Here is a 14,377-nt window from a genome sequence, read left to right on the forward strand (position 1 = left end):
GCTTAAAATAGCATACTCCACTACACCAGTCTTGCAATGACGAATTCTTTTTTGACCACCTCCGTTTTGCATTTTAGACTCTCATCAAAGTCTCGGGTATTTTATTTAAACTACCCTGTTGGATTGTGCCTAGTGTCTAATTTTGCACTTTTTGCTACACCCCTTCCTATGAAATATCCTAATAAAGGGCCTTTACAGGTGCACTGAATAATAACACCATACAAAGGTGGGTTACAGGAAAAGTGAAAACAAATACAGGATTACTTTACCAAGCTGTTCTACAGGAAGTTGCACAGTAACAATTCTGGACAGGCTTTTTGGTTTCTTCCAAAAAGCTAACTGAATTACACAAACCATCGTCAAGTGAGGCACATGCAAGCAATAACCCTGCTGTAATCCAAAGTTTCCTGCCACAGGACTTCCAGTAGGTCCACTAGAATATTGCACTGCCCTTACACATTACCTTCCACAAAATTAAGGAGACACACATTTGCCATCTTCAACAAGTTTAATGCGGTATATAGAAAAAATAAAGTAGTACAATTTCTTTACATGATGATCAAAAAGGGGGGGTGCAAACACAAGGAAATAATTAAATACACAGCATCATAAAAGCTTGAAGAGTGGTTCAACTGAGCTTGTAATATAGACTTACTAACAAAAAATTTGCATTCAGAATTCAAATTGTATGCAAAATGAGTCAAAAGCTTCCATGCAGAATGTGGAGGTACAGATGCACATAAGCACAGAGATATTACAAAGAAGTACTTGTGGTCTTCCACACCCGATGACAACAGTTGGGCCTCTGAGACCATAAAGAAGTGAACCTAATGTAAACAGGTCAACAATGTTTAACCCGAACAGTTGAGCGAGTTGGTACATCATTTTGAAACTTTCGAAAGCGCTGCTACGGGGGACACCAAGAGAAAGAAGACGAAGGATTTAACCTTATGTGTTTTTTCCAATAAACTTCAGTTGATAGTAGTGCTTGTCCTTCGTTTTCTTTCTCTTGATGTCCCCCCGTAGCAGCGCTTTCGAAAGTTTCAAAATGTTTAACCCGGGTGCAGCTGATGAACCACTATTCAACCTCTACTGAAAGCCGAGGTAAATATTGCATGATTTACGGGCCTCAAAATGGCTTATAAAATTAAAGAAAAGCAAGCCATCAAAAAGTGGCAGTCGGTCAGAGTTGTGACGAGATGGCTGCCAACAATGCATTGACGAGTGTCCAAAAAAAAAAACAAGTTTTGAGAGATTTAACTCTACGTCATGGCTCCAAACACTGGGTTGTGACGGCAGATGCTTGGTCCACACTCTTCATATGCTTTCTTTGTGTGGCACACCTGGTAGAACTCCGGCTGCAACAAGAATGTGCAACAGCAAATTTAACAATCACATCTGCTCTTACTTCTCACTGTCCTACAAGCTTAAGAGATGGGGCAAATACAAAGGTTGAATTTTCACACTCGAAAAAGTTGGCTTGTGCATCAGTGACTGTTTAACCCTTATGCATGCACAAAATATGACACATCATTAGCACAAGCATAATTAAGAATCTGGCATAACTTTTTTGAGCCTTCATACCTTCAGCAAACAGGGCCATCTACTACTATAGAATGAATACAATAGAAACGATATTTTTAAAAATGAAAGCAAAAAAAAAACAGCAGGAAAACTTACGATTCAAAGCCTCCAAGATTTTTGAAAGTAACTCATACATGGGTACAAAGATTTACCACCACTTTCACTTCATACAATATCAATTAGCAATTCTTGGAACATGGTCTGAACGGCCCCTTTCCTGGTGCTCATAGAGCTCAGTCCGCATTTACGCTGTCACAGCGTGGAAGAAACTTTGCAACACATCTGGTCCGTTGACAGCAGTGGCAAAAGTAGCCGGGGTCTCTGCTTTATTTCCGCATGCTCTTGACACCAATGCACTGTGGGGAAGCTGCTGTGACAGCCGATTGTTGCAGCTTTCTTGCTATTCAGGTAGCTTTCCCCAGACCCAACCCACCCGTATGTAAGTGCATCATATTTTTCAGATGCTTTGTCCCCTTGCCCTTAGGCACTGTGAAGAAGCCGCTGTGTTTCTTTTTGAATACGTCACCCCTTGGCACCTGGGCACCACCCAGACATCATAGCGACAGGAGACTGCTGCTGCATTCCAGCTCTTCATGTCACGTGTTTCCAGGTTTGGTCCGCTTCTACGTTCACACATCTGCTTTTGGTAACTAACCGTATTTTATGTCCAGAATGTGTCAAAATTTTGAAAGTACTTGCCAGGATACCGTATTATGAGAGAAAATATTAACAAGAAGAAAAACAGCAACTCTATGGGATATTTTCACTGCAGCGGTTTCGAATGCAAGAACTGGGAAATCATATGAACCAGGAATTATCAACTAATGGTGAATTCCACTGGTTGATTAGAAGTGAGGTGCTGATAAGTGCCACAGAGACCGAATCTGCCACAGGATGACCAGCAAAACACCTGATCGACCAGTGAAACACGAACATGCTCCAGGAAGAAGTGCGACAGAAGCTCGCATGAGCGACCAGTTCCGGAAGTTGGGCCTCACATCTGTCTGCACATTTTCGTTTCACTAGCTTGAAGATGATCAGCGATGATGACACAGTTCAGTCGCATCTTACACTTTTGTGAGATGCGCCGCATTTTGCCATGGCCTGCATGTGTGTCCTTACCGCTTCGTCGGAATAGTTGCGCGCTGTGGCGTCGATGTAGCTAGTGATTTTTCGACCATTTGCGAGGAGATTCAAGAAACTAATAAATGCCTTTAAGGAAACCCACACTTCGCCGATGTCAATGGCGCTGGTCTCTGGTCCCCTTTAACCGCTTTATGAATTAATCGGGGCGAGAAGCGCCACTCTTTGTTCCGACGATGGTGTCTGAATGTAAAGAAACGTCCAGGCTAACAAGCAGTGTCAAAATATGGCGGACAAAGCTGGGCACACTGGAAGTGATGGCATAGCATCCTTGGAGTTCCGGCTAGATCTGTCGCTTCACGGCGGATCAAGCGCGAGCGCTTTGCCATAAAGCGAGCTGCACCAAAACAACCAGTGGAACTCTCGAACCTAATCCAGATTGACCAGTGGAATTTGACGCAAGTTAGAAAATACACCTCTTGCAAATGAATCGATGCATTATGGTACACAATAATGCTGTCGCCATTTTGGTCCCAAAATTTTGGTATGGTACTTTTGTAAAAATGGCCATTATGTCAACACAAGTAGTAATGTTTTAATTAAAGTAGTGTTTTTTAATTAAATAGTTATTAAGGACACAAGAATAAGCTTCTCTGCATGGAATATACCTTTGTGAATGTAAACAAAGGTCTACCAAAATCCGAATACCGGAATACCGACATGAGGGTAACAGTTTCTGCAACTTGAGAAGTTTTGAGCATAATTTTTGTTATTGCTGTTGTACTGTTGTAACTTGCAACTCCTTTATGCTCTCTCAATTCCTATGGTTCACACCACCCCTCCAAATGCATTACCTTAAGAAATTTTTTACTAATATCTGTACAGAAAATTAAATTGCATTTCATCCTTATGTAGGCAAAATAACTTAGAAGTTTGATTTTCTTATCACCAAATTACTGTATCTGTACACAGCAAATTTAATTGCATTTCATCTTAATAGGAAAAAAAATAAATGCCCGAAGAAACTGAATTATACAAGCTCCTCAAGCTGTAGTTCTTGTGATACCTCTCTATATGACAAAGCTATTTAGTATTCCAACAACTTCACTACATAGCTTCTGCATAGCTTTTGAATGCTTTTGCATCCATTCTTTTATTTCTTTTAAATGGTACAAAGGCTACTTGTAAATGGTAGTGCACAAATGGCGAATTTTTCTGCTTCAGCTTCACTACAGTCATAACTGCTCCAGGCATGTTTATAATGATAGCATCAAAACATGTGGCACATGATGGCCTGAGTTGCTTTAAAGTGACTATGCAATAAATTAATTGAGATTACGTAAAGCAGATGAGAGATAGGCATTTCATCACTCGTCAACCCAACGCAAGAATTTTTGAGCTAGCATCAATAACAACGAACATATAGACGATTAAAAAATATGCTCCTCCTCTCCCCCCTCAACTCGTACACGCGGGGCACCAGACAAAATAAAGAAAACAGCTCTGGGACTGGGCCCCGCTCATGAATACGTCATCCGCTGACGTTCCTTTCGCAACTCCCGGCTGTCGCTCCTAGCACTCCAGCAGCAGCATTGGCGGCGTGACTGCGGCGCGCGTCGGGTTTCTTTGCTTGCCGGTTTAGTTAGCAGTAATGGACCCGAATAACAACGAAGATATAGACGATTAAAAAATATGCTCCTCCTCTCCCCCCTCAACTCATACACGCGGGGCACCAGACAAAATAAAGAAAACAGCTCTGGGACTGGGCCCCGCTCATGAATACGTCATCCGCTGACGTTCCTTTCGCAACTCCCGGCTGTCGCTCCTAGCACTCCAGCAGCAGCATTGGCGGCGTGACTGCGGCGCGCGTCGGGTTTCTTTGCTTGCCGGTTTAGTTAGCAGTAATGGACCCGAATAACAACGAAGATATAGACGATTAAAAAATATGCTCCTCCTCTCCCCCCTCAACTCGTACACGCGGGGCACCAGACAAAATAAAGAAAACAGCTCTGGGACTGGGCCCCGCTCATGAATACGTCATCCGCTGACGTTCCTTTCGCAACTCCCGGCTGTCGCTCCTAGCACTCCAGCAGCAGCATTGGCGGCGTGACTGCGGCGCGCGTCGGGTTTCTTTGCTTGCCGGTTTAGTTAGCAGTAATGGACCCGAATAACAACGAAGATATAGACGATTAAAAAATATGCTCCTCCTCTCCCCCCTCAACTCGTACACGCGTGGCACCAGACAAAATAAAGAAAACAGCTCTGGGACTGGGCCCCGCTCATGAATACGTCATCCGCTGACGTTCCTTTCGCAACTCCCGGCTGTCGCTCCTAGCACTCCAGCAGCAGCATTGGCGGCGTGACTGCGGCGCGCGTCGGGTTTCTTTGCTTGCCGGTTTAGTTAGCAGTAATGGACCCGAATAACAACGAAGATATAGACGATTAAAAAAGATGCTCCTCCTCTCCCCCCTCAACTCGTACACGCGGGGCACCAGACAAAATAAAGAAAACAGCTCTGGGACTGGGCCCCGCTCATGAATACGTCATCCGCTGACGTTCCTTTTGCAACTTCCGGTTGTCGCTCCTAGCACTCCAGCAGCAGCATCGGCGGCGTGATTGCGGCGCGCATCGGGTTTCTTTGCTTGCCGGTTTAGTTAGCAGTAATGGACCCGGACCTCGAGGTGCAACTGCTCGCTCTTACGGCCGCGATGGGCATCGAGCCCTATGCGTTCACGCAGTACTGGCTGAACGCCAGCGACGACAGTAGCGACTCAGCGAGCCACTGCGAGTGGCTCCGGAACTCCCGACAGAAGGAGGCGGCAGAGGAAAATTGAAACCATATGCGCGAAGGCAATGCCCTGGCTCGCGCAGCGGCCCGAGCAGGTGATTTTCACGGCTACCGGAAGTGTGCCCGTGATGTCGTGGCTGCCGTGGCTCCAGCGAATGACAGCGTGTGGTGGCCTGGTGACATCATGGGTATAGTGACGTCTTTTTTTACGATTTTAGTTTCAAAATCAGTCACTACGATCACACCAATCGGCCCGCAAATTTTAAAAAACTGTTTTTCAACATTCATAATAAATTGCCGGCTCAGTTCCGAAGACTCATACTTGGTGCGAATGCTTCCTAGCATCATTTCTAAGCATTGAAAACACTTACAAGCGACTTTTTATTCATTGCATAGTCCCTTTAAGCCATAAAACACAACATAATACAAAATATGTGGTGTGCCCTATGTCACTACAATTAGTTCCAGAATAGTTCTTGACACTGCAAGATAAAATTATACAATGTCTAGCACAGCACCAATATGATGCTTTGTTGAATTAACCTAAAAAGTGAGAATACAAATCTATGGAATAATTCACTCCCGGTGTAGCACTAGTACATGAAAAACCCATCTCCCTACAGGCTGATTTCAAAGCATTTTTGGTTCATTTTGATCCCTACTAAGACTGACATGTAATATGCAACACCACTTACATGACTATGTACACTTCTATCAAGCACTGCCATTACTTATACATGCATGATTGCTACAAAGCATGAGGAAAAGTGCCCTGGTAATGGTTTATGGTTGTGAAATTCCTAGGGAAGATTTACTACAAAAAAATGCTATGTGGGCCAAGCCAACAACATGTTATTTGGGAACCGACGTCTGGCTTCAATATCCCACCCTTTTCAGTAATGGCCATCCCAACCAAATTTTTCAAGACACAGATATTAATACATAAATGATAGTATTACAATCACGTCCCCAGTCTGCTGACATAAAGCAACAAGCATAGAGTACATAAAGTGCTGCATATAAAAGAAAAGAACAGGACAGCTTTGAACCCGTTTCAGCCAGCAGCAACTACTGTATTTACTCGAATCTAGGCTGACCCCGATTCTAAGCCGACCCCCTAAAGTCCGAAGCCAACAACAACAACAAAAAAATTACCTCGAATGTAGGCCGAACAAAACAAGCGACGACAGTGTTCACAAAATGCAAACAGCATTTATTGAATCTGAACGTGGAGAGCTCATTCAACGTCGTCGTCGCTGCTAGACTCGTTGCTGTGTTCCTTGTCACTGTCACCTTCAAACAGTGCACTATCTTCGGTACCATCAAGCACATTAGATATGCTGCACTTTTTAAAGGCGCGCACGATCGAAGTACCTGGGATGTCGTCCCAGGCTGCAGCTACCCAGCCTGCCAGCTGCGATAGCGATGCACGTTTGATGCGGTGCCACAAAATCTTAAACCACTCTTCCACCATCGCATCCGTCATCCACCCGTTCTCATTTATCCGCACAATGACATTTCCTGGGAAAGTTTCTCGAGCAGTCAGTGTCTTCCTTTTAAATATCATACAAGGAGAGAGTTTATGTCTATCAGCTGTGCAGCACAGCATCACAGTTGCGTGCTGCTTCTCGTAGCCCGCAGAGCGCACCTTCACCTCCTTGGCACCCTTTTCATTCACGGTGTACGCCACTGGCACATCAAAATACACAGCCGTCTGGTCGGCGCTGCCGATTTGCCCAAGGTTGTAGCCTGCCGCTTCTCTCTTTCACAGCACGTAGCGCTGAAAAGCTATCAGCTTTTCTTCGAAATCGCTTGGCAGCTTTTGGGTGATTGAAGTGCGACGTCGGAGGCTGAAGCCGAAGCGCTTCATGAATTTCTGAAGCCAGCCCTGGCTGGCTTTGAAATCCTTTGGCGTTAGGCCTCGCTCCTTCGAAAGTTCCCTAGCTTTCGCTTGGAGCACTTTTGTTGCCACTGGAAGGGCAGCTGCTCTCTGCGTCCGAGCAAACTCGGCCAAAACTGTCTCCACTTCGTGGTGACTGCCATTCTTTGGTCCGCTAAATGCCATCCTCCTTGCGATGCACGCAAAAAGCTGCTGTCGTTGTCCCCTCCAACGATAGACGTTTTTCTCGTAGACGCCGAAGTCCCGCCTGGCATGAAGGTTCGACGATGCCTCTGCGGCTATCAACTTTTCGCTTGAAAGCGGCACTGTAGTGGCATCTCCTGCTTGGTGCCATTGCGATAACACCACGCCACACACCGATACAGCCATGGAGGAAGGACAATTTAAGGAGCGGCCATCACGTGACATTTTTTGAAGCCGGAAACGAGCTCGCCGCCATATTGTCCGGGCGCGCTCTTGTTTATTTTTATCTGCGCTCTTGTTTACGTTTCTCCGCACGCATTTCAAACCACATTACTGAGCTGGCCTAAAGAGACTCCAGTGCAAGTAGTGCTTGGCTTCTGGCCGTTGTTCATGTATGGGAGACGTTGGAAATGTTCGTGCGGGACAACCAGCTCTTTACAGTTATTGCTCTTTGCCGCACCGTCCCCGCTCTCTCGTTCGAACGAAACAGTCCGGCTTGCATGGTCATCATCAAATAGCATTCGGCAAACGCACTTATCAGAACTGCGGTGAGTGCAGGAAGGAACTTTCACTTATTGCGGTAGCCGACCATGGTACGCAGTGTCATTCGCCGCTTTTGGCGTGCACGTGCCTGCTTTTGGCTAAGTCATGAACAATGCTTCCATGCATGGTCACACGGCAGCTTAGAGTTCAATCTGCCTTTTAATGCTGCTCTTGCTGATGAATATTGCAATCTCTATATTGCATATGTTTGGGCAGCTGGCTGTGTCAACAATGTCTTCTGCTGCAGCAGTGAGGACAAAAAGAATCCTGCAGTATTTTGTTTTTGATCTTGAATACTATTTATCTTCATAACAAGTTTTCGTGTGGCTGGCCATGCCAGGAATGATTTCTCATACAGCAGCGAGGTTGGGCAAATATACTAAGAAGTCTGAGTTCTTGACCCTGAATGCAAAACTTAGCATCATAACATATTCATAATGATGACCGTGCAAACAGTGACGCTTGATTCACAACTTCAAGAGCCACTCCTAGAGGTGACAGAAACAGACAGGGCTGACAATGCCTATAGTAGCACGGTAGGGGAGGATTTATGGGGGGGGGGAAATGTCATCCCCATCCCAAAGCCTGAAATTTTACATAGGAAAACCGTGCCGAACCCCTATTTCTCAACAAAAAAAAGTCCAGGAAATACATGTTTCAAATGAGAAAGCCCCCTCCTCCCCCTTTAAGAATCTGGTATTACGCACATATGAAGCTCATGAAATCATACTGTTACGTGACGGCAAGCAGATGAAAGCAGCACTACATGACAAATGGCGATGGAATAATTTAATGGCGGTGGGCCTAGCGCGAGCGCTCCGTGCCGCGTCACTGCCCACTGTCGTTTTCTAGTCCGTGACACTACCCGGGGCTGCCGAGCGATCGTCCCGATCGCGCGAACTAGAAGGACGGCCGTGAAGACGGAACGTAGGACGCGACGATGGGCCTGACAGGAGGGATGAACACAGAAGAGAAGAAGATGCAGGGCTTGCCGTCACGATGAAAGAGATGAACAGATCATGATCAGATGAGCGCTGGTCCAGGAAGCTTCCGGGCCATGCGTAGGTCACCTTGAGCCGACGGTCGAGGCCCATGAACACATCGAACGGCATGGGCAGGGGCTGTGTTCGAATATGTTGGCGGCTTCTAGGGTCGGTGGGGTCATAGGTTCGAGTTGCGGCTGCGCCGTCATGTCATCGTGTCTTCTGGTCGGGGTGGGGAACGGGGCTGGAGTGAACGGTGTGGTCGGTTCTGGTTTGATGGGCTGGGGCACTGCCGGGCGGTGCGGACCGGAATACACGACCGATGACTTCTGCACACACAGGATGCCGGAGCTCCAGGACCAGGATGGGGATGAACTCCGCACCTCACACCAAATGTTACGTGACAGCAAGCAGATGACAAATGGCGATGGAATGATTTAATGGCGGTGGGCCTAGCGCGATCGCTCCGTGCCGCGCCACTGCCCACTTTGTCGTCTTCTAGTCCGTGACAATACCACGTCAAGTACTGTACAAAGGTAGCATGAGCTTACATTACGAAAGCCAAACACAGCAAACAATGCTTAAAGGGAACTCACCGTGGATGCCAGCATACTACCTCCAAACCAGACAGCATATCTCTGCATGTGGTGGGAAATCACTTGTACTTCCATTGGCTTTGGCTATAAGCAAAGAGCAATTTCCAGTTCAGAACACCATCACTCAGGCCCAGCCATAGGCACAGCTCAAGCACAAAGTGAGCAAACTTGCCGTGATGCGTCCACCACTGAGCTTTTCACTGAATTTGAGCCGTGCATCAACCACGCGTTTCAAATCCCGCTGCAGTCGACGGCCAAAGTCCTTGAACATCGTGGAGCCACCTGACAGGACAATATTCTGCAATAACAAAAAATGACTGTTGATTTGCGTAGTTAAGCCAAATAAGAATTAGGTGCACTAGCACTGTGTGGCCACTGTTTCGCATTGTTTACCGTGGTCATGCTTTGTTATTCACGATAATGCTATGTAATTAATTTGGTATATCAAGTGTTTGAATGGCATGAATGAAGAACACTACATACATGACACAATGTAATTACAGTCATTCTACAAATTCCATGTAATCACTAGTACTGCAGTGCTATTTGTAATCAGGTAGTGCTCTTAACACAGCAGACAAATACAGTAGAGTCTCGGTGATACGAACCGGCTAATACGAATTTCGGTATGATACGAATTCGTATAATTCCCCCACCGAAATGCATTGTGTACAATGGGCCAAAATTCGGATGTTCCGAACACTTTTCCACGTCGTGCCGGGTGATACGAACTTCGGTACCGCGACCGTTGAGCCACCACCGGCGCACAGTGTTGCCAGATAGAGCGGAGCGGCATAGCCAAAATATACAAAAATTGTAGCCCAAAAATAGCCAGCCATGCAACTAGGCCAAGACAGTTAAGAGCCAAAAAATAGCCAACGTTGTGATTACAAAATTGCCGTTACATCAGCCATTGGAAAGTGATACGAACATTTTTTTTATTTGCAATTTAAACTCCAAACATGATAAACCAAACAGATCAGGTGCCACAGCAGAAAGTGAAGCATATCACATATGCACCAGCTGATATCCTTCAATAACATCACTAATCGTATGTGACTGGGCTCTTCAATTTTTACTGGAAGAATATGCTTGGCTCAAGATTTCTGCAGCACCCATCATCAGCACCCTTTAAACTAGATCGCACGTGGTTCTAAAGTATGTGCTTAGTTTGTTGCGGTGATCTGCCCGGCGTTTGACACTGGCACCGACCATCATCACCACCACCGACAAGTGAAGAAAGAGCGTTGGTACAGCATTGGTGGGGGTGCAACCTCGTCAGGTGGCCAGAAATGCAGGACAATTGAAGCTTCGCACCTTGCGACCTCCCCTCTTGTGTTCAGAGCATGGGTGCGAACGCAATGTGCAGAGTTTATTATAAGTCTTCAAGCCCAACCAGGCAGGCAAATCTGTCTTAAATGTTTAGTTTTCAATAAGTAATTATGAGCATGTAAATTACAGATGCCGGAATTAAGCGGGTACCATGCGTTTCCAGTATAATTCCTCCGAGCTAGGCGTGCAGTCGTAGCGCCATCCTGTAGGAACCCACTGAAACCCCCCTTCAAGCACGGTGCTGACCCGGCACATGGCGCGCGTATCTTCTGAGTCTGCGCCTTCCTTGAATGCTATGTGCCATCTAAATCAGCGGGTGCTCGACCACGAGGGAACGCTATCGCGCTTCACTCTTAAGGCTGAGCTTAAGCGTCTCCCAATTTTATAGTTCTCATGTATGGATGTAAAGAGAGCAAGCAAAACAAAAAAAAGATGCATCAACAGCTAACCAAACATAGTGCACTTCTTGAAACACGTTTCTTTAACCAGTCAGATTTTCTGGGAGCGTAAAGCCCAAAGATAGCCACAACGCCAAACCGTTCAGAAAGCAGCCAGGAAAAATTTTCAGTAGCTTTGGCTACAAATAGCCAAATCTGGCAACACTGCCGGCGTAGCGTGCGCCAGTGCCGGTTTGGGATTCCGCGACAGCATGGAGGCTGATGAGGCAAGCGAAGCTCTCTCTCTAGTTTTTGGAGTGGCCTCTTCGCCTTTTTCCTTTTACTTTGTTGTTGCCCGAGCCTAGCGCCGCTGCTTATTGGTCCGTTCGCCCTGCGAACCAGCCAACCCAACCGGTCGGGCGCGACTTGTCCTCTCCACATTTTTCGTGGCCCTGCGTGCCCGTTCCGCTGTTTTTCCGCTACAGCCAGCGCGCATATCGTCACAACAGCAGCAGCTCCCGCTTCTTTGTTCCCTCCTGCGCGACGACTATGGAAGTGCAGCGTGTTGTTTGCGTGTGTCGTATTACGAGCATTGATCGCGTCAGCCCGAAAGGTACTGCAACCAGTACGATGTTGCGAAAGCGGAAGGTGCGTTGCGAAAGCGGAAGGTGCCGTCCTTGAAGGACAAACTGGATATTTTAAAGAAGGTGGACGAAGAGCCCAAGAAAAGGCGCATTGACAAGGCCAAGGAATTAGGCCTGCCAATTTCTAAGCTGTCTACGATCGTCGGTCAGCACGACCAAATTGTGCAGAATGTGCAGCACTTTGGCGTAAACTCCAAAGAAGCGAAGAATGCTCACCATGTAAAGTTAGAAGTTCTTCTAACATGGTTTAAAGAGGTCACCGCGGCCGGCGTCAACGCTGACGGAAAAGTTGTGCGTGAGAAGGCTGCGGACATCGCACTCACGCTTGGAATTCAAAATTTTCAGGCCTCTGGTGGCTGGATTCACCGATTTAAGGCACAGCATGACCTCTCTTACAAAACCGTTTGCGGCGAAGGGAAAAGGGTTGATGCCTCCATCGTTAAGATTGGATGGCAACCACGCTGCAGTCTTTCATCACGGGATATGACGCTCGCAATGTTTTTAACATTGACGAGGCAGGGCTGTATTACTATCTTAAGCCCGAAAAGAGACTCTGCTTCAAAGGCGAAGCCTGCCAAGGAGGATAAAAAAGTAAGCAGCGTGTGAAGGTTTTGTTTTGCTGCAACGTTGATGGGTCAGAAAAAATGAAACTGAACATCATTAGAAAATACGAAAAGCCCAGATGCTTCAAGGCAGCCGGTCGTTTTCCCTGCACATATAGAGCCAATAAAAAGGCGTGGATGACGTCAGCTCTGTTCGTGGAGTTCGTCACATACTTGGACCATAGGATGTCATGAGAGAACAGAAAGATTCTTTTGCTGCTGGACCAGTGTGCGGCGCATCCAAAGCACATGACGCTACAGAGCATCAAAGTGGTATTCCTGCCCCCGAACGCTACTAGTCATTGCAGCCACTGGATGTTGGCATTATCAGAAACGTAAAGGACCATTTCAAAGGTTTGTTGGTGCGCCGCCTCCTTGCGAAGATTGACCGTAAGGACGCAAATATGCAGATTAGTCTTTTGGACGCTATGCATTTTAGTGCAGTGGCCTGGGAACGCGTCCCCCCTGCAACCACCGCGAATTGTTTCACAAAGTGTGAGATTTTTAAATCCACAGTGGCCACCACCTCGCAAGTGCCAGATCCAATTCCGGTTGATGTCTGGAACCAGCTTGGCGTTGACTGCAGTGCCGACAATTTCGTCACCGCGGACGACGATCTCGTCACCTGTGGTCTGTGCACAGTGGAAGAAATCGTGGAGGATGTATCGTCGCAGCCTGGAATTTCGACCAGTGACGGAGAAGAAGACGAGTGCCAAAATGGTGACGACCAACCACCGTCGGCAGGCGAAACTATGCACGCTCTCGATATTCTGCGGCGTGCTGTGACATCCGAGACTGTGCGTGAGAACACTACAGCCCAGTTCTTCAGCTTCGAAAATTCTCTGCTGGCCGACCTCGCGGAGAAGACGACTCAGAAGGACATACGAGACTTCTTTCCATATAAATAAATGTTTTGTTGTGCTTGTCTCATGGTTTCGGGACAGACTTTGCTCGTTTTTTGGTGATACGAAACTTCGGGTGGTACGAATATTTTCACCTCCCCTTGAGATTCGTATCACCGAGATTCTACTGTAATTACAGCTAATACACCTTAAGTAATACCAGTTAAAGAAAAGTAAGATTAACCTGCTCCAAATTTTTAAATATAACCTATATTGACAATACTGACGAATTCCAATGGTGCAAAGGCAGCTTTGGAAAAAAAAAAAAACATTGCACAACATTTTTTTGTCTACACTAGATGTGGTCAAAGATCTATTTCCCCAAGCACTTCCCCGAGGCTAGGGGAAAACTTGTGCTCATTGTACCACTGGTGGGCATCCGCGGCACTGATGATCAAACCCTACACTTTCTGCATGTGAGGTGGATGCGAACCATTAGGCCACCACTGCGGTCATAATCTAAATTCGGAGCAAAAAGCCTAAGCTGAGAATTTCTTACTAGCACAGTGCTCAGGACAGGTGTTAATGACCATCATGACAAAACGCCACTCCTCAGCACAACATAAACAGCTAACAAGTTTAAATGCAAAGCATCACGAGCCCCTTGATGATGATAATAGATATTTATGGCACAAGGCCACCTCTGGCTTAAGAGCGCCAAACACATAGTGACAGGTCACCTCAGGTCAATAAGGTATGCTAACTTTCTCACTGGAATGAGACCAACACAGGAATATAGCCTGATAGTTAAGAGCACATGCATGACTCATGATGTGTCACGAGGACAATAAGTGCGACGGAATGACTAAAAAAAACAATATGTACAAGGCTTAAAAGAATGGTCAATGATCATTGAGGAA

At 46.4% G+C, this 14,377-nt stretch overlaps 1 protein-coding gene across 1 annotated transcript in view; it reads right to left on the bottom strand.

The window, feature by feature from the left end:
* Positions 1–489: 489 nt before the first annotated feature.
* Positions 490–14,377, bottom strand: part of Arp3 (Actin-related protein 3) — a 28,606-nt gene continuing 14,718 nt past the window's right edge. Inside the window, exons 10-12 of the mRNA XM_077646213.1 lie at positions 9,833–9,958; positions 9,661–9,744; positions 490–1,358 (exon numbers count right to left, since the gene is read on the bottom strand). Of these exons, the coding sequence (XP_077502339.1) occupies positions 1,263–1,358; positions 9,661–9,744; positions 9,833–9,958 (306 nt within the window). The 3' untranslated portion in view covers positions 490–1,262. The remainder of the gene's footprint in view (positions 1,359–9,660; positions 9,745–9,832; positions 9,959–14,377) is intronic.

This window comes from Amblyomma americanum, chromosome 1 (genome assembly GCF_052857255.1).
Source record: "Amblyomma americanum isolate KBUSLIRL-KWMA chromosome 1, ASM5285725v1, whole genome shotgun sequence".
NCBI lineage: Eukaryota > Metazoa > Arthropoda > Arachnida > Ixodida > Ixodidae > Amblyomma > Amblyomma americanum.